The 20,594-nt window shown below is 43.1% G+C and overlaps 1 protein-coding gene across 3 annotated transcripts in view; it reads right to left on the reverse strand.

The window, feature by feature from the left end:
- The window catches only part of LOC306942453 (acetyl-coenzyme A synthetase, cytoplasmic-like), a 34,540-nt gene extending 14,359 nt beyond the window's left edge, over positions 1–20,181 (reverse strand). For all 3 annotated transcript variants that reach the window (XR_013792299.1, XM_079528348.1, XM_079528347.1), the window contains exons 1-7: positions 20,014–20,181; positions 19,363–19,542; positions 15,721–15,916; positions 8,069–8,160; positions 7,747–7,850; positions 7,231–7,303; positions 2,830–2,905 (exon numbers count right to left, since the gene is read on the reverse strand). Coding sequence is in view for 2 of the 3 variants with exons in the window: in XM_079528348.1 (XP_079384474.1) it covers positions 2,830–2,905; positions 7,231–7,303; positions 7,747–7,850; positions 8,069–8,160; positions 15,721–15,916; positions 19,363–19,542; positions 20,014–20,050 (758 nt within the window). In the remaining variant the exon portion in view is untranslated. The remainder of the gene's footprint in view (positions 1–2,829; positions 2,906–7,230; positions 7,304–7,746; positions 7,851–8,068; positions 8,161–15,720; positions 15,917–19,362; positions 19,543–20,013) is intronic.
- Between the last annotated feature and the right edge of the window lie 413 nt (positions 20,182–20,594).

A 20,594-nucleotide genomic window follows, 5' to 3' on the forward strand; every position in this document is an offset into this window, starting at 1 on the left:
TAAATATTTTTTGTTACGGAGCTCCTCTGATTCAGTTCTGTGACTGTCAGAGCCTATGGTATAGCCTACTCGGTGTGTGTGCAGCAGACGGACAGTCACTAGGGCTAATTACCGGTAGGCCTATATAAAAAATAGAAGTCCACATTATTTAATGGCATCAGCGCGTGTGCAATTCATAGTTTTAAGCCAGCTCACCTTAATTCATTATAATAGGCAACTGTAGCTGTACTACAGCTGCTGTAGGCTACTACTGCTGCTGCTACTCCCACTCTGTTGGAGAATCCCAGCAATACAATTTCTTTCGCTGGGGGAGTTAGTTGTTGTTGACAGTAATGTTATCTATTTATTTAATTCAAGTATATTTCTCAAATTGTCTTGTTGTATTTGTAAATAAAACCGCTATAGGCATGTAATAAACCTTGGGCACAGCTGCTTCAGCTGTGCCTGCCCTTGCTTGTATATGCTCAGGCAAGGATGAATAATCTATATCTAATCTACATCAATATAGTGTATAGCATATATACACTAGTAGGCTCAGGAACAGCTGTAGCTGTAGTACAACTGTAGCTGTAGGCTACTACTGTAGGCTCAGCATCAAACTTCCATTAGGCTATGCCAAGTGCCAACTAACGCCAAATGTCCCGCGAATCATTTTAATATGACGACATCATCAAATGAATTATTAACCAACTTTAATACCTCTGACGAGGAAGCATACCGTATGAAATAGCTTGAAGAAAAATCTTTATTTCAACAAAACCGGAGGAGGGGGAGAAACGTTTTATAGGTTGAAAGAGATTAGATCATATTATAAGAGTATATCCTGTGCGGACATTCCACTGTTTTCTTCATTAATTGTGATCACTTTTTGGGTCCAGCACCGTATTTCAAAACTGGGATGTGCATTAATCAATGCATTAATCAATGCAGCTCTGATAAAAAAAAGTATTGGATATCTTTTTGACCTCTGCAAAGGCGAGGGTATTATAGGTATTTGCCAAGTAGGCCTATAGGCTATAGCCTTGAGCTTGAACTTAAATCAATAAATTAACGAGTTGGTTATGAGAGTAGCCTATACTTTATAACGTTCAGTCCGTTGACATTGCTGTCAAAATCAACCGTTCTACAAGCTCATGCATTGCGGAGCACCGCATTCACTGGATCAAGTGCATTTTGCAGGCTGACGTATTTCAGATATTCAGATATTTCCTGTTGCCTTATATGCCGTGGAATGGGCGTGGATGTTCCATTAAACCAGGCGACACCAGGCAAATCGCTTGGGAAAGAGGCGGAATGAGATACACGGGCGATCCGCACAAATTAACTGATTACACCACCTTCGCTGAATGACACATGAGCTTGTCGCAGCTTGATCGGACTCGGATCGCATTTCATTTACACCTTGTCGTATACTGTATTTCCGTTGTGAATGAGGACCCAGATGACCAATGAGCACACCTTGGTGCTCAATGAGGACCCAGATGACCAATGAGCACACCTTGGTGCTCAATGAGGACCCAGATGACCAATGAGCACACCTTGGTGCTCAAGGAACTCACCATGACCAATGAGCACACCTTGGTGCTCAATGAGCACACCTTGGTGCTCAATGAGCACACCTTGGTGCTCAAGGAACTCACCATGACCAATGAGCACACCTTGGTGCTCAATGAGGACACCTTGGTGACCAATGAGCACACCTTGGTGCTCAAGGAACTCACCATGTCAAGTATGACAAAGTATGACAAGTAAGGCAAAATGTAGCTGCCAAAAATCGTTGCTTCAGATATAGTGTAGGATTCTCTGAGTTTATCCAGATATAGTGTAGGATTCTCTGAGTTTATCCGTTGCTTCAGATATAGTGTAGGATTCTCTGAGTTTATCCAGATATAGTGTAGGATTCTCTGAGTTTATCCAGGCACAAACAAACCAAACCATACAGCAGAAAACAGCAACCTTCAGTTCTGACAGTTCAAAGAATGTTCACATCATGTTCCGAGTCTCTCCCCACTCTGTTGGAGAATCCCAGCTATACCTCCCACTCGGTTGGAGAATCCCAGCTATACAATTTATTTCGCTGGGGGAGTTAGTTGTTGTTGACAGTATATACATGTTATCTATTTATTTAATTCAAGTATATTTCTCAAATTGTCTTGTTGTATTTGTAAATAAAACCGCTATAGGCATGTAATAAACCTTGGGCACAGCTGCTTCACTCAGGCCGATATGCCTGCCCTTGCTTGTATATGCTCAGGCAAGGATGAATAATCTATATCTAATCTACATCAATATAGTGTATAGCATATATACACTAGTAGGCTCAGGAACAGCTTCTTTCCTGTTGCTGTCTCCCTGCTGAACTCTGCCCCTCAATGACACTGAACAATGATACCCCCTTCCGTCCCCCCTTTCCATCTGAACTCTCATGCTCACACCATACATACACTAGCATGTTATGGCTTATGGCTTGTGTGGGTGGGTGTGTATATATATGCATACTCCTTATTTATATTTATACTTCATTGCTTATTTTTCTATTTATTATATACTACTGTACATACTGTACATTCGTCAACAAGTGTATTTATTCCCATTACTGCATTACTGTATTGCACTCTGGCTAGACTCCACTATTCATTTCATTGTCAAAGTATTGGTATACTATGTGCAGTGACAATAACATTGAATCTAATCTAATTGAATCTAAGCATATATAAGCACTGTAAAGCACATCAAAAGCATGGCCATTAGCCCAAATTGCCTACATATACATAATACAGTTAAGATCATTACATGTCTGTCTCTGTGTGCCCCGCGCAGCCAGCTTACTTGTCTTTGCATTTCTGCAGTGCCTCGTCAGCTATCAGCTTCAGAGTGATCAGCTTATCTCCTCTATAGAAACCATCTGAGAGAGAGAGAGACACAAACACACACACACATGAGAAATGGGGGAGTGCAGAAAAGAAAAGAGAGTGGACAGAAGAAAGACACAGAGCATCAGAGGACTGCCACAGGGCCACTGAATCAGCCTTAGTAGTCATTCCTCTCTCTTTGTCTCTCTATGTATGGAGCTAATCCAGATACAGACGCTCTGTGCATCAATCCTAAACATTGTGGATATATGTGGTTCTCCATATTGATACACATTTATATAGAATGTTTAAAATCATGAAATACGAGTACCTTACGGTTACGGCACCCCCATACAGAAGATGCAAGATCAAGTTCATTGATTTATTATTAGGCCCAATTTTATAACCGATTCATTATCCATCCTTGGTGAACATGGCAACCAAACTGGTGTGCATAGTTGAGTCATCGACTTTCATTTGTGGTGTCTGAGTGGCAGTGTGTTTCAGTCCAAGTTCAAGTTGTTTTGTGTTTTCAGCACCGTCCGGTGGACAATTTTGTAATCCAATGACACGTATTCATCCTAGATTACAATTGGCTATTGGGCGGGACCACAACCACAAAAACAACGACAGTCAGTCAGCTCCATATATGGGCACAAAAAGGGGCATGGCCATAAAGTATACTGATGACATCAGCGATCTCCATATATGGGCATAAAAGGGACAAGGACTGACAGATAGTGATCCGGTTGTCCAGAAGCCAAGGAATTTGGATACGCCATGACACTTTCATGGACGCTTTCATGAGTGGCAAACCTCGTACCGGAAGTTCCATGGCTGGACCAGCTCGTGAACAAACATCATTTCTGAACAATTGCGCCCTTTGTCATATAATATAAAAATATAAAAAGATGATATTTCACAGTTTGTTTTCTAATAACTTGCTTTTCGATGTGCACAGTACATCATTTTATTTGAGGATCTAAACAGCGGTACTTTGTGCTCTTTAGATACCTCTAGAGGCCAAGGCACTTTGGATAATAACATATCCTGTGTAAAATGTACAGTGTACACATCGAAAAGCAACACAGCAGACAATATTATATGTCTTATACATGTCGTTATATCATACGTCTTGTGACTTTGGTGTTTTTTTTTTATGTTTTTTTTGCGGCTTTCGCCTTTATTTTATATTTTGTATAGAGGGACAGACATTAGGCTGACAGGAAATGGGGAGAGAGATGGGGGAGTGACATGCAGTAAAGGCCGTCGGGATCGGGAGTCGAACCCGCGGCACATATATGGGGCTGACTGACTTCAAACTCGGAACACCCAAGGACTAAAATAACTAAAAGTTTCAAGTGGCCTTGAAATCAATAAAAAGATATGACATGTCATTAACACTCAGTGCCACAGGACACCTTTGGACACCTCTCCCTTATCATAAAGGGAATCTTTCTAAACTGTTCCTTCTATCTGTCCTCCATCTTACTCCAGTTGTAATTTCAAACGCAACCACCATTAAAACAAGAATGACTCAGACTCAGACTCATAACTGCCAGGTGTAGCGCCCGTTTTCGTTCGTTTCCAACATTCTTTTGTTGGTTCACTCACTGTTTTATGGCGGCTTCCCTCTAGCTCCAGTTATCTCATAACATCAGCTTCTGTTGGCACTTGCTACACATTGAGGCGTTCAGAGCGTTGTTTTTTTATGTCATTCAGACTATGGGCTTAGAGGCAGCCTAGAGCAGCCAATCATGAAAAGGTGTCCATTACAGTCATCAGTATGTAGTCCAGACGCTTTTCAAGCACCTGGCAAAAAACAGCTATATAAATTATATTGTGGATATAAAAGTATTAATATGATTGGTTGTAAGTAAGACTCTTCAGTCAAGATGTTTAACTGACTGACCCTGCTGTTTTTATAACCTGTTGAGGAAGTTGTGTCTCATTCATAAAAAGAACGAGATCCTAGTGAGATTCCAGGTCTGTATCACCATCCAAGCTCTCATAAGCTTCTTTACAAGGTACTAAAGTCCCGGCTGGCTGTCAGGAGACCAGTCGCAATGAATGGACCCAGCTAGACTAGATCACTATCAGCTTACTGCACCTACATGACTGAACAACACTGTGTGTGTGTGTGTGTGTGTGTGTGTGTGTGACTATACTTGTGGGGGCCAAATATCCCTATTTGTCGGGGTCCTCAAATGAGAAATGATTGTTTAATGGATAACCCTTTTTTGTGTGTTAGGTTAACGCTTCATAGTTGGGTTTAGGACTATTTAAATGGTTAGGCTTAGAGGTTAGGATTGGAGCTGATCTACAAGCTCACAATGCATTGAAGTATAACTCAGACTTTATGGTTAAAACTGGTACTTTAACCGTAAAAATGTGATTTGTAAAATAGCCTTCCTAGCCTTAGTAGCAGAGGATTAAGTGGTCCAGGCCTAGAGGTTGGCTCAGCCACTATAAGCCTGCTAATCACACGTTTATTACTGCTTACAACTCAGTCAGCACCTCATGTTACACGCCTCAACCAGCCTCGGGCTCAGTCACAATCACTTCCCAGTCTGAGGTTTATTATGGTAAACTGATCTAGTGACAGGCAGCCAGGAGCACTCTGTCTTTCAACTTGACCTCAGTGTGTCTGGTGTCGTGAATCAGACACAGTATATGGCTGCAACGTCATCCAGTCCTGTCTTTCCAAAGTTCCAGTGTACTGTACATCTATGATGTCAGCACAGCGGTATATAAGCTGAACTTGACTAAAGGTGTCTCTCCACAAAAGAGTGCAACAAACTAGAATTTAAGTTCAGCACAAACCAGTCGGTCAATGAAACATTGTTTTTGCGCATGCAAAGTAACCTGCAGTGCTGCCAGGTCTGCTAATTCTCTATTCTATTATCAGCGACTTTGGGCTTGTTTTCCTGTAAAGTCGCTTGTAAATATTCATAGTTGCGGGTTGCGTTTGTATGGGCTTATTTCTGAAGTGTAGTTTGGCTTGCGGTCAAGATTATTTTTGAAAATAGTTGATGTAATTACTAATAGGGCTCAAGTGGTGAAACCGGTCACTTCTTTTGGACTTGTTTTCACAGACCTGGTCGCTTGTGTCACTCAAACAATCTGGCAACACCGGAGTCTCCAATCCGCACCAAAACAAAACACTTTTAACCATCCCAGGGCTAACGCCCGGCTTAGCCTGTCGGCCCCGACCAAACAAGTCTGGTTGGCGATCGACGTCCGAGAAGTCCCGACCAGGTCCCGACCTGTAGATAACGCTGTGCTGACGATAAGTTGTTGGCACTTGGCAGGCGACGCATTGTGAACTTGAAGATGAGCTATTTTTGGTGACTGTTCTGTGACAAAATATCAATTAGACATATGGAACTAGTGCATTTCTGAAGAAACACCAAGTGTTGGAGGCAGCTATCACTGCTCTCCTGGCTGATTGAGAGACTGCCAATGAAAAATCATCTGATCTATTCCAACAAGAAGAATGTTGTGAAGGTAGAACCAAGCATTCTGGGTATTGTAATGTGTGCCATTTGGTTCAGCGACAGTACCTGCAGGGATTCTGTGCTCAAACACACACACCAACAGTAATTTGGTTGAAAGCATTGATCAGATGATCAGAAGAAACAGAAAGATCTGTGTGCCAATCATAACAAAAGTGCTTCACAAGAACAATGTGGGTCTAACAAATAGATTAAAAACATAAGAATAAGACGAATAAGAATGATGATGATAATAATAATCATTTCTGTGACATCATACAAATAGTGGCATGAGTTGTGATTTTTAGAAGGGACATACAAACCCGGTTCTAAAAACTGTGCTCTTCATTTATGAAAACACTGGCCACCACATGCTTTGTGGGAGGCCAGTGGGCAGGATCAGATGGTTTGGAGGAGCAGTAAGCTAAGAATCACTGCCGCTGAACATAAAGAGCATCAGCAGCCATCTCTTTTTTTAAGGTAAAGGGTCAAAATATGACTTTTAGAAAATGTTGCAGACTAGTATGTTCAAATATATTAGTAATGTGATCATGTATTTATGCTGCAGGTAGTGTAGCACTTCATCGTTTAATTTATTGATGTACGGTTTGCATTTATGTATATATTGTTTGTCCCAGACCAAGCACCACAATGAAATTGAGTGTGTGGCCTGGGCCATGGCTCAGTGGTCCAGGCACCTTGGCTGGTAATCCAGTCTGGCAGTGTGCCGCGGGTTCGACTCCCGATCCCGACGGCCTTTACTGCATGTCTTCCCCCCCCATTTCCTTTCAGCCTACTGTCTGTCCCTCCATAAAATAAAGGTGAAAGCCACAAAAAAAACATAAAAAAAAAGAAAATTGAGTGTGTGTGTGTGTGTGTCTCACCTGCTGTGATTAGCAGTGAACACTGGGAGTCCATGATCCTCTCACAGAGAGATTCAGCAGAGAAGCCTGCGAACTGGAGACATGAAAGCGCACATAGGAGTAGGACTGTCATGATCATGAAATTGTGTTGAATTAATGTTTTTTTTTCCTGCACTGAATGTTTGGCATTTAGGCTTTCATAAAAACAAAAATTGCACAGGGACGATATAACAAATAACTGACAATGTCTGGTACCAATAATACAAATAATAATGTACCCAAAATAGGGTTTCGAACCGAAAATGTATCAAAACCGACATTTGGAACATCTCACTGACTTAATCTTGCTCACTTTGGATAATTCAGTTAATGATTTTCACAATGCTTGCATTCATGAACTGTGCCGTGACGTGTCATGAGTTATGTAATTTTTTTTTTTTCAAAGCACTATTAGGCAGTAGGCACGTTAGTCGCTTCCCTTGTGAAAAGCCCGTAAGGATGATTTCAGATGGTTAATTATATTTCACATTAGCTGACCACTATGGAGTGCACGGCTCCGATGCGGACACAGGCCAACATGGCCACCACGAGCTCCACCACCATGGGCATGTAGATGGACACGCGGTCTCCCTTCTTCACTCCTGAAGACATACAATGAGCAGAGGGACAGACAATACTAAAATAACATATATTTGTTATAGCTTGAAAATGTGTGCTTAACATTACGACAACAGTAACAGACGTTTTCATTGGAATTAAAGCAGTTTTACCCATGTACTATACACTGTAAAAACCTCAAGTGTTCATTTATGCATTAATATGTGTAATATTGCATTATCATATGACAGTGCAGACGTACCTTGTGACTTCAGGACGTTGGCAAATTTACAGACCCTGTGGAGTAGCTCTCTGTAGGTGACTGTGAGTTCATCTCCAGGCTCATTACCTTCCCTTCAAAGTAAACACACAAACACATACATTTTATGAGCCCCCTTGTAAGCCAGGCAGGTACCTTCGAGAAAACATTTACGGTACATTTAAACACTCACACACACTTTCCCTCTGGGAATCAATAAAGGATTGTACCATCTTATCTTACAGCACATGCCAACCTGTAAGTGTGTATTCTAGGTTTATCTGAAGCTTTCATCCAAAGTGACTTTCCTTCCAGACCCAGTAAGAGAGAGAGACACACACACACACACACACACACACACACACACACACACACACACACACACACACACACACACACACACACACACACACACACACACACACACACACACACACACACACACACACACACACACACACACACACACACACACACACACACACACACACACACACACACACACACACACACACACACACACACACACACACACACACACACACACACACACACACACACACACACACACACACACACACACACCAGTTTGAGCATTAACTCTATCTCTACCAAGGGCTGTTCCATACGGACCCGCTCCCTTGGGGACTGTGCTTTGATGTCCAGGCCACCCTCCCAAGTCATCTATGTAAGCTCTATCACTTTCCAACTATGGGAAAACAAGTGACGTGTGAAACATGTGATCAAAGCAAAGTTCCGCCCCCTTTGTTTTCGCAGGGGGGGGGGTTTCTATCGCTCGGCTGGAGACGCCCGCACACTGTGGACAGGCTAGTTAGTCTACGCAAACGCCGTGGCAACACTGCTGAGTCCCAGAGGCCTTCAATCCCCGACCCCCAGTTTCGCTGTACCCGGGGTCCCTGGGTCTCTTGGTCCGTTAGTAGTGGAATGGTAATGAAACAGCCGGCACCCACCCAGCAGAGAACAGATTAATAGTTGGCGATTTAAGACGAGTTGAAGAGGGGCGAGCGTATAACGTTCCCACTTCTCCGTTGGAGTAGTGGAGCGGTGATCCGAGCTATGAAACAGCCATGAAACAGCCTTGAAACAGCCCCCCCGTTGGAGTAGGAACGGTGATTTGAGCCATGAACCAGCCCCCCCCCCCACCCATCATGTCGGCTTGGCCGTGGCGATCATAGATCTATGGTGGCGATTGAATAAAGGATGAAGACGGACGAGGCCCACGAGGGTATAGCTGGCTTCCCATCTGTTCTGTGGTGAGAACCATAATATTCTCGCATCACAGTTTTATATGTAAAATGATGGATATTTTTTGCCGTGTTGTTCTTTTTTTTGTTGTTGCTGCTGCTTATTACTGCAATCGGTCGTTTGGTCGGTCGGATGTTCAAGGCAGAGGGAAAGCAGAAAAGCGAATCCTGCTACGATAATAATGTGTACCGTTTACTATGCTTGCTATGCACTTTATGTAAATACATTTATTTTGGTGGGTGGCGGCTATTCAGGCATAGGGTCAGGTGCAAGCTTGGCTCCATCCATCTTCGACCGATTATCCGTAGTCGGGTTGCGGGGGCAATAGCTCCACCAGATGTATACTACACAAATAAAATCAATGCTTTTATGCTAATAATTGCGTATTTCTGTAATTTAGATGCCGACAGGCCAGCTGCATCTCGATGGTGGTGTGTTGTCCGGTGACAGCCGTAGATGGTGAACCATGTCCTCGGTGTGAGCTGGATGCAAACAGTGAGCCAGTCTCTTCATTGAGCTCTTCTTGACAGATGAGCTGCTCCAATGCATGTTTTGAAACCAACCGGACCCAGTATGCAGGCTGTACATTGCACAGGTTTACACTACACACATTCCAGTTCTATTCATACTAACATACAATGCCAATGTAAGTGTGTGTGTGTATATATCTATATATATATATATTTATAGTAGGCCTAAGACATTTTGATTGATGTGATTTGTGGCTAAAATAAAAGAGCTGTGCTGTGCCAGTTCAAATCAGTTATTCCTGTTGTAGCTATATATTCTGTTCCCCCTGTTGTATCTATTCTCCCAGGTTTTGTTTTGTTTGATGTTTGTTTCAAACACCTAGTCTAGGTTCTACTATAGCGACATATGCATGCCATATATCAAATTAAACCTGAGGTTGTCGAGTGTAATTGTAAAAAAAAAAATCCAAAAAAGAAAATGGCATTATCAATATCAGCCTCTACAATGCAGCATGCATGTCAAAATACTGCGGTATTTTGTGGTCCCAAGCCGTCGTTGACTTCTGAGAACTCTGAAATGGCACATGGTAGAATTATGTTCACATAGCAATAGCGGTACAATGTCTAGGGATGCATGTTTCTCAAAAATCTGTTTCTCTCAGAAACAGATTTTTGAGAAACATGCTGAACAGGCTGAAGTTGCAAAACCATCAATTGCGTTCATGTACTTGGCTAACACACACAAACACAAATTATACAGTATGTGTCCTCAAACAAATTTGTTCAGAACAGATGTTCACTGCACAACCAAAGAGACACTTTCCTAACTTGTATGGTTAAGCCAAGTAGTAACATTGGTGGCCTCAAAAATCACAATGTCTGTCTCTTCAATGGACTCAAAGACATGCATGCATGCACGCACACAGACATGAAAAAATCTCACTTAAGTACAGGCACACAGACACTTGCTAATGACCGTGTCCTGAGCAGACACTGTCGTAGATGCGCTGTGACACTGTCTCTTCTTATTATATACAGCACCATCTCCCTGTCTATCTCTGTCTAGAGACAGAGAGATGAAAAGAGACGAGGGTGGAAGTGACAGCCAGGAAGTCTAAGGCAGAGAAATAGAGACAGAGAAATAAAGCTATAGAGAGAGTAATAGTGATTGATTGATTGAGTGAGTGAGTGAGTGAGTGAGTGAGTGCGAGACAGAGAGAGAGTGAGTGCAAAACATTAAAAAAAACTAGAAAAAGTGCCCTTCTGGGCACAGGTCTCCACCTGTGTGTGTGTGTGTGTGTGTGTGTGTGTCGCGGCTTGGCCTGTTGTAGCGCCACCATGAGGGTGATTTGAAAACGGTCAAGTGGCATTTCTTCCAAAGCCTAGTGGGAATATGCATGCACAGTTTCACCACAATCGGACGCTGCGTTGAGTAGTTGTGGCGATTTGTACAAAACGGGTACAAAGCGGGCTACTCCTGAAAAGTTTAGAAGCCAATCGTAGCCAATGAGGGTGGATTATGAGAAATCAAACAAACCCGTCTTGATCACATGACTATGGAGTGCATGTGTACCGATTTGCGTGAAATTTGGATAAAATCTGAAGGAGTAATATTAGAAAATGTGTTTGACATATGTCGGCCTCCTGGTGGCGCTATAAAGAGCTGATGTGAAAAATTCCAGGAAAAGGTTTTTCCTTGGCCTCTAGGGAGTTGGCATACAAAGTTATCCACAGAGCCGTGCAGTTAGAGGTAAAAACACTTTTCAGCCAGTTATAGCGCCACCATGAGGCTGAGTTGAAAATGTTCATATGGAAGGTTAATTTCTTTCCCCCACACCACGCACATATCCCCCCTCCCAACACAACAATGGTCCCCAGGTTAATTCTCAGTCAGGGTAGTGGTCCCCAGGTTGATTCTCAGTCAGGGTGGTGGTCCCCAGGTTGATTCTCAGTCAGGGTGGTGGTCCCTAGTTCATAATCAGTTCCAAACCCTTGCTCTAGAGAGACTGTGTACCAATTTGCGTGATGTTTGGACAAAATCTGTAGGTGTACTGTCCAAAAACTTGTTTTGCACAAAGCGGCCTCCTGGTGGCGCTATAACAGGCCGTTCTGGACATTTTGGGGTAGAGGTTCATCGTTGGCATCCAGGGAGTGTGTGTGCAAAATTTGGCATCGACCGGGTTAACGGTGCCGGAGATTAGCTGGTCACGGACGGACGGACGGAGTGCAAAACATACTCTCTCCCCATGCCTTCGGCCTGGTGGAGACAATGACAAACTAGGAATTGGAGAGGGTCAATGATCATTGCATGTAAAGAGCACAGCTCAACTGTGAGACCGCCTTGTTAAATGTGCATGTGTGGTGTTGTTGTGCAAGGCCTACAGTGGCGTTCACGCAGTCTCCTCAAACAAATTTGTTCAGGTTCCAAAAAGGTAGTCATAAAAACAGATTTCACAAATGTTGATTTCAGCAGCAACAGTAATCCTTGCAACTTTCTACAGCCCTGTCCAAGAACACCAGTCAACACCCTCGCTAAGAGAAAGCGAGTGTCTCTCTCTCTCTCCAGGCAGTGCGTTTGTGTCCCAGTTGGAATACGTGTGCATTTGTGTGTGTTTGCCTCACAGCATGAGTATGTACTCCTCTCAGCAGAGACAGCATGTGTACCACACACACACACACACACACACACACACACACACACACACACACACACACACACACACACACACACACACACACACACACACACACACACACACACACACACACACACACACACACACACACACACACACACACACACACACACACACACACACACACACACACACACACACACACACACACACACACACACACTTTAGGTCTTAAATAATATCTAAGTCCACCACCATTAACCAGTCATTATCTCGACCACACTGCAATAATAAATGAGGGCAACCTCACTCTTCCGAGAATAAATGAAGATTTAATTGAATTAGACACCACCCATTATGTAGCCTGAAAGAGCCCTATAGTTTCTGGGCATAGAGCGGCGGACCATCGCCCGGCCGAGACAACCAGGGACTTCCTATTGGTTCACCAACCTATGTGCCCGCCTCCCCACCCCCCCCTCTGCTCCCGACTCCACACTGCGGAGAACACTGACATCACCACATTTGGAGTGACGCCCCTCTACACTCTTATTGGTTAGCGAAAATCAAGGTTCACTCCGCTCGTATGCCAGTTCTCATGCATGTCTCGCCCACACGTTTTTTCTCCTTTAAAACAAAACGCCTGTGGTCTCCCGAAGCTAAACGTTATGTAACCAAAATTAATTTCCTAACAGCACTCATGCCAATTTCCGGCTGTTTTGAACAAAAGTGAAGCCAAATCATGCTAGGAAGAGATGTTTTCTGGCCGATGTGAAGAAATGTTGAGCCAAATCATGCTAGGGGAACAGATGGAATGAGGAAGAGCAATCATTTGACCTTTGTCTAGAGAGTGCTTCATGCCGTATTTGTCAGTTGCTGAAAACCATTCGTAGAGTCTGTGCGCACATCTTTATCAAGCAAACACCTGCAAACTATAACACTGTGACAGATAGTTAACTGGAGCAGTCAGGTCAAGTGAGGAGAGCAGAGTTCATCTCGGTGAAGTGGCTTTCACACAAGCACTGATAATCTTGAAGTTATTCAGACATTAACCGCTGGGGCTGTATGTATGAAAGCAAATGTCCAACTTACTAGGACCTGACATGAAACAGACTTCAAGCTGCCAGCTCCCTTGTGTTAATAATTATAATAAATGGACGAGGTGATAGCTGGTGAATTTACCTGAGTGCGTTGATGACATGACAATTGCAATGCATGATAAGGAGAGGATTTTCTACATCCCCATAGACATTATAAATATGTTTTGCACCCTCTAGTCAGTATCAAGTAGGTGAAATGTCTGCAAGGCAAACATCGGGCAATGTCCCAAACTGATGCCCTGGACACCTTCCAGATATGTGGGTATGGTGGGCTGCTACATGTGGTCAACAGAGTGTGTGTGTGTGTGTATATATAGATGTGTGTGTGTGTGTGTGTGTGTCCTGTGAAAAGTCATAAGAGAATGTGCGGCTGGTTGCGGCAAATGAGTATTGAAAAGATATTCAGAATCAAATAGCCCTATATTGGAAAAAACAATACATTTAAAAGCACTTAAAAATGCAAATGTTCATGCAAATGTACACCACTATCCATCCATAATCCGTTGTTTGCCTACATTCACTGTGCTGGAACACTGTGCTGCACAACTACATGTTTTGATGTGGTTAAAATACGCATCTCCATAGCAATGCCTCATTCGCTTCCAAGCGAGAGAAAGAACAAGCACTCTGAGCAGAGCGCAAGGACATTCAAGTGTTTATTATGAACAGTTAGGCCTTTACCTCCTATTGTGTGAATAGCAAACAAAAGGATTGCTGCTTCCTAGTCTCTAACAACACTAAAAAAAGATAGAAGTTGCCTGTTTGGGTAAACAGCAAGCTAACTCCAATACCCTCAGAATATTTATTTGACTTGACCCAGGCAATCAAGAAACTGCTCATGTGACATGTCAATGGCTACAGCGCGCACACACACACACACACACACACACACACACACACACACACACACACACACACACACACACACACACACACACACACACACACACACACACACACACACACACACACACACACACACACACACACACACACACACACACACACACACACACACACACACACACACACACACCATAAAAAGTGACCCATTAATAGAGCACTGCTCTGTTAGCACTTAGGCCAGGGATAGATGGAACAAAAAAGACACGGACAGTCTCTCATGCAGACACAAAGACCCTGAGGACATAAAGACTGGTTCACATTACTAAGTGGAGTTAGGAATAAGAGCCACTTTCTATTAGAAGTAATCTTGCCAGGAGCAGACAACTAAAGTAACAGGCTAGAAGTGTAGAACTGGGGACCGAAGGTTAAACCACACAAGAGGAGAAGGGAGGCATTACATAAAAGCTCTGACTTTGACAGCAATGTTCTCAAGGATAAAATATAGAACTTATAACTCGTACTTTGTATGAGAGAACTTGATTGAAGAGACATTGCATAACACTGACATTACTTTTAAGAATTTAAAGCACACCGAACTAGTTTTTTTGTGTCCATAAAATAGCCCAACCTCCTAGAGAGCCCCTCTGTAAAAAGAGAAATACTGGCAAAACAGATATAAGAGAGTGAGAGAATGAATGAGGATGAGAGTGTAAGCGATGAAAGATAGCAACACTAGAGGTGGCAGAGAGAAAAGACAGAAAGAGAGATGGAGAGGGGGGGCAATAAGAGAGAGTGCGAGTCTGGAGAGAGATGACAAGGGAATACGAGTCTCTCAGAGAAAAACAGAGAGGCAGAGATCAAGCAAGCCATAGTAGACGGAATAGGTTATCAGTTATCACGTGAAACGAAACGAGCGATCCCGTCTTTCACTGGTTTTGGCTTGGGAATAGCTTACACTTGGCAGGTACTGAGTGTGAAGAAAAGGAGGGAATGTGAGTGAGAAAGAAAGACAGAGGATGACAGTACATCCATTCATAGTCTTCTCCTCTGTTGGCATTCCATCCCATTGTTCTGCAGAGGCTCCCCCACACCGAACACAGAAACACAATGAGACCAACCAGAGACAGAGAGTGGGGACCCATTTAAGCAAGCATACACACCCCACACATTAAAATCCTCAGTGTTAATTTAACTCTCAGAGTATACACTATCCATTTATAAACAGAGTCACACATGGATGAATGAACACTGAGGATATTGCCGTGCACTAAACAGGGTCAGAGATGGAAGTGGTCAAGCACAGTACTGGCCCCATTTAAACCCACAGCTCCCACACTAACCAGTAGAAGGCCACTTTGTCTCCCAGTTTCCTGTCGTGGACATTGCGGTCCAGGAGGTTGTAGCAGATGTTGGTGCAGGCTCCCTCCATACACTTAATGAAGATCTCTCCTTTGGTCACGTCAAAGTTGTAGTCCAGCACGCTGCCTGTGTGTTTCGTCTTCCAGAAGAAGTCTTTGGCGATGTCTCCCCAGAACTCTGGAGCACAGGAGGGAACAGCGTAAATGAGGATTTAGAACCATTGCTTAATTGTGAAACGGAGGACATTTAAGAGAAAACATGAACCTATACAGTATACCCATCTGAATATATGCATGGGTAACAAACTACTGGTCCTGGAGAGAGATTAGAGGTCATCATGCTGCTGTAGTAGTAGTATCAAAGAACAGAGTATATATCGTATCAACACATTCAGTAAGGAAACCAGTGAGCAGTGACAATTAGTACAATAGTGACAGATAGGGCTGGGCTGGGCATGGGCGGTATGGATACAAATATATAACAATATTTTTGACCAAATACCTTGAACTCACACACACACACACACACACACACACACACACACACACACACACACACACACACACACACACACACACACACACACACACACACACACACACACACACACACACACACACACACACACACACACACACACACACACACACACACACACACACACACACACACACACACACACACACACACACACACACACACACACACACACACACACACACACAGTAAGATTTCCTTGCCGTCTCAACAAACAGGGAAACAGGTTGGATTACATATCCAATTGCACTGTTTAATTCATAGCCTGCAGAGTCTATCTTAAACTAAGTGTTTCGTCAAATATGTTATTATCTTTGTAAACAATCCAAATAATCTTTGCCTCAGGCTCAAATCACTCCACACCCAAAACACTCGTATTGTGAAGAAGAGCACTACAATCAGTGTCAGAAGTTGATAGTGATACCATGCATGTACACTCACAGTACGTTTTAACAGCGGGCGACAGCCAGACCAATTTTCCAGAAGTGCATTATTTGTCAATGGGACCCGGCAACTACTGGCGATAGCTGGCAAACAGGCTATGGTCGAAAAGAGGGCGGTGCAACGTCGGCCGAAAAGATGAAAATAATTTATAATTCATCAAAAGATGAAAATAATTCATCTTTTGGGTGACTTCGTCCGGCGATAGCTAATGAAATTCAAGTGACGCTTGCCGTTGTTCTCCCGCTGTTAAAACGCACTGTCACAGAAACTCACTTTATTTTCAGAGTACGTCATCTACCGTATAGACAAATTCAGAAACGGGTCTCATGGTCGCAGCTTACGTATTTCCTGTAGGTGGAGCAGACATAGCTGCGGGGTAAATCTGCACCTCTTCTACTACAGTGAACTGTAGAGTGACTGAGGTTAGTCTGCCTCAAATGTTACACTTTTACCTGCTTTTTACTAACACTAACATTACAAAGATGCCCAGAACATCGGGATGAACCTGTGTAGTTTATGGCTGCTCCAACAGTAGTGTCAAAAACGGAATGTCAAAATATCCACCGCAGTGGCTGAGAGCAGAGAGTAATGGTTGAGACGAAGCAGTGAAAGATACATAACGTCAGTCTTATCCAATACCCAATCTTTCTGTTTTATGAACACAAGGCTGCTGTACTTTATACCGCATACTAAGCATTTAAAGTATGAGGTATAAAGTACAGCAGCCTTGTGTTCATAAAACATAAAGATTGGGTATTGGGTAATACTGACGTTATGCATCTTTCAGGACCTTTCACTGCTTCGTCTCAACCATTACTCTATGGCTCTGCTCTCAGCCACCGCGGTGGATAGTTTGACATTCAGATTTGTTTTTTTTGGGAATGTTGCCACTACTGTTGGATATAAACTACACAGGTTCATCCCGATGTTCTGGGCATCTTTGTAATGTTAATGTAGTGTTAGTAAAAAGCAGGTAAAAGAGTAACGTTTGAGGCAGACTAACATCAGTCACTCACTCTACAGTTCACTGTAGTAGAAGAGGTGCGGGTTTACCCCGCAGCTATGTCGGCTCCACCTACAGGAAATACGTAAGCTGCGACCATGAGACCTGTTTCTGAATTTGTCTATACCGTATAGTGTTTCTAGCTAGAGAACAAAACATAGGCCTACTATATGTCAATTTGTATACATGATTGTGCTTATACTATATACGTTTGGCTTATATCTTTTCAAATGGGGGTCAGCAGCAATATACGTATAGGCCTACTGTATCAATGTGTGGGGGTAAGGGTAACATTAAGATATTAGAATGATAACTGATCTAGTCATTTCCATTAGTTGCAGGCTCTTTAGACATTAAATCTGAGATGTTTTCATCTGAATATTAAATCTGAAAATACACACGTTCATAATTTTGCACATTTATAAATCAGAGCATACAAATAATCAAATGGAACCATGCACACATAGTTATTGCGAGTTGTGACCGAAGGTCAGTCCGTCCGTTGGTCACGCCTCCATATATGGCTGCCAATCCATCACGCCTCGAGTCGTGACATCTCGTATAACATCATGGAGATCCTTAGATCTCCATATATGGATCTGACCTCGTGACATCACGTCACGTGACATCATGGAGACCCTTAGATCTCCATATATGGTTGTCAGTCCATCACGTTTCGTGACATCACACCTTGTGACACGACATATGTCAATATGACATCATCAAACCCTGACCTCATCTAACCATACATGGAGAAGACTGGATCATCACTGAGCTCTGGAGCCGGCCAGGAACTCTACATCTGACCTCAAACCCTTAGATCGCCATAATGAGCTGACCTGTTCTGACATTCCATATGTTGATCCTTCCCCACCCGTGACTAACTATTTTGAGGATGTCTTGTTTGTCTGCTTCGGTATATACCATTGACATTAGAGTAAAAAAAAATCCAATAAACAAAACGTCTCACACACACACACACACACACACACATACACACACCTTGTGGCAGGTGCCTTGCATTGCAATAACCTAGCTGCTGGCAGTTCTGGGTTCAACGAGATTTCCCAGATCCTCTTTATTTCACTATACAGTAATAGTAATACATTAATACTCATAATCATGTATACATTAAAGGACCACTTCACCACTTTTCAACATCTCTTCATATAATTGGTCCTCACTAATGTTCATGATAAAACACCACCATTTTTTCCTACTCAGTCTGTGTCTCATAGGAGGGCTTTGGGCAGTTCGGACACCCGTCCACCAGTGACATCATCATTAGGCAGATTTATTTTTAAACAAGATTTGTTTTAAAATATATTTAGATTTGTATTATCGTGAGAACGATGGCTTCAACTTTTGCATTGCAACTTTTCAGGATAAGAAAGCCTGCCGTTTCTATTAGCTTGGATTCACCATCGATGATGTCACTGGTGGACGGGTTTCTGAACCGCCCACAGCCTTCCTATGAGACACAGACTGAGTAGGAAAAAATGGTGGTATTTTATCATGAACATTAGTTAGGACCAATTATAGGAAGAAAAGTTGAAAAGTGGTGAAGTGGTCCTTTAATCATCCATGTCTTACAGAGTTACATTTACAGTGCAATAACACGGAGCCACTCAGCACTCACCATCTGGGCTGTCAATGGATTTGACATAGAGTTCTTTGTATTTGTCAAAGTTGGGGACGTGAGACTCCTTTTTCAGGTCCCCCGAGGCGTGGAAAACGTCCTCCTTCGGCGCTTTATCGGGAATCATCTCGTATTCAGACACTGACTGAGTCTTTTCAGATAAATGTGTAGATACCTGATCTGTGACGAGAGGACGAGTTCAAAATGAGCCTATTGAAATCGACCAATAGAACAATAAGAACCAGGCTGTTGTCAGAAGACGTGACCGTCGTAAAGCGGGACAACAGAGAGGGACAGATGGTGCGGTTACACCGATATAAAGCTCGTAACTAAGTTCATTCACACTTCCTTGTTTTTTAAGATGCTGTCCTCTCCCGATGCATTTAATTTATTTAAAGAATAAAATAAAATGACTGATTAATTCAAATCAAAAAGTCTTTATCCCTACAACTGCAGCCGTTTTGTTGACCAAAGAAAGCGTATTCCGTTTTGCAGCTCCTCCAGGCGAGTACCTGACTGTTTATTTTTCCAGTTATGTGTGTTGCACACACACACACACAGGACAAGCAAGCACTGTAGTCACAGTGTGCAGGCTAACCGGCTAAGCTAACAGAGTCAGGAAACGAGAAATGCACTTGAAACCAAACCAACCAAAGCGCACGCTTTCAAGACCACAGGAAGAGAGCATTCGTGCTGCAGGTTTATGGACGTCCTCGGTGGTTTGGGTCACCGGTTTGGGTTTCTCCTCCTCTCCAGTCCTTTTCTATTGACAGCAGGGACAAGGAGAGAGACGTGCATGTAGTAGCCCAGTAGATTACATCCCATCCTGTGGAGGGACCGCCGTGTTGTGATTGGCTAGTTGGTTCAAATCAAATCAAGCTTTATTTCACATTTTAAACAATCGAACCAAGTGTACCACCTAGAGTAGAGTAGGCCTATATATTAACCAATGCACCCACATGGGCAAGGGGCCAAGGAAGGGCAACTGTTGGTTTGTAAAATATTCAATCAAAACCCCCAAGGAGAAAATACTATGTTGAAAACAAACAGGCTAGTTATGCGCGGTACAGAATAATTCGGACAACGGTATCACCGTGACAACGCAACAAACCCCTTGGCCCATGGGAACTACACTTCCAGCATGCAGCGTCCCCCAATGGCAGCGTCCCAATAGCACTCGCGCCTGTCTGGCCCGGTCTGGCCCCCATTTATTGTCCAATAAGATCAACTCA

The sequence above is a fragment of the Electrona antarctica genome, assembly GCF_951216825.1.
Source record: "Electrona antarctica genome assembly, chromosome: 2".
In the NCBI taxonomy this organism is placed as follows: Eukaryota; Metazoa; Chordata; class Actinopteri; order Myctophiformes; family Myctophidae; genus Electrona; species Electrona antarctica.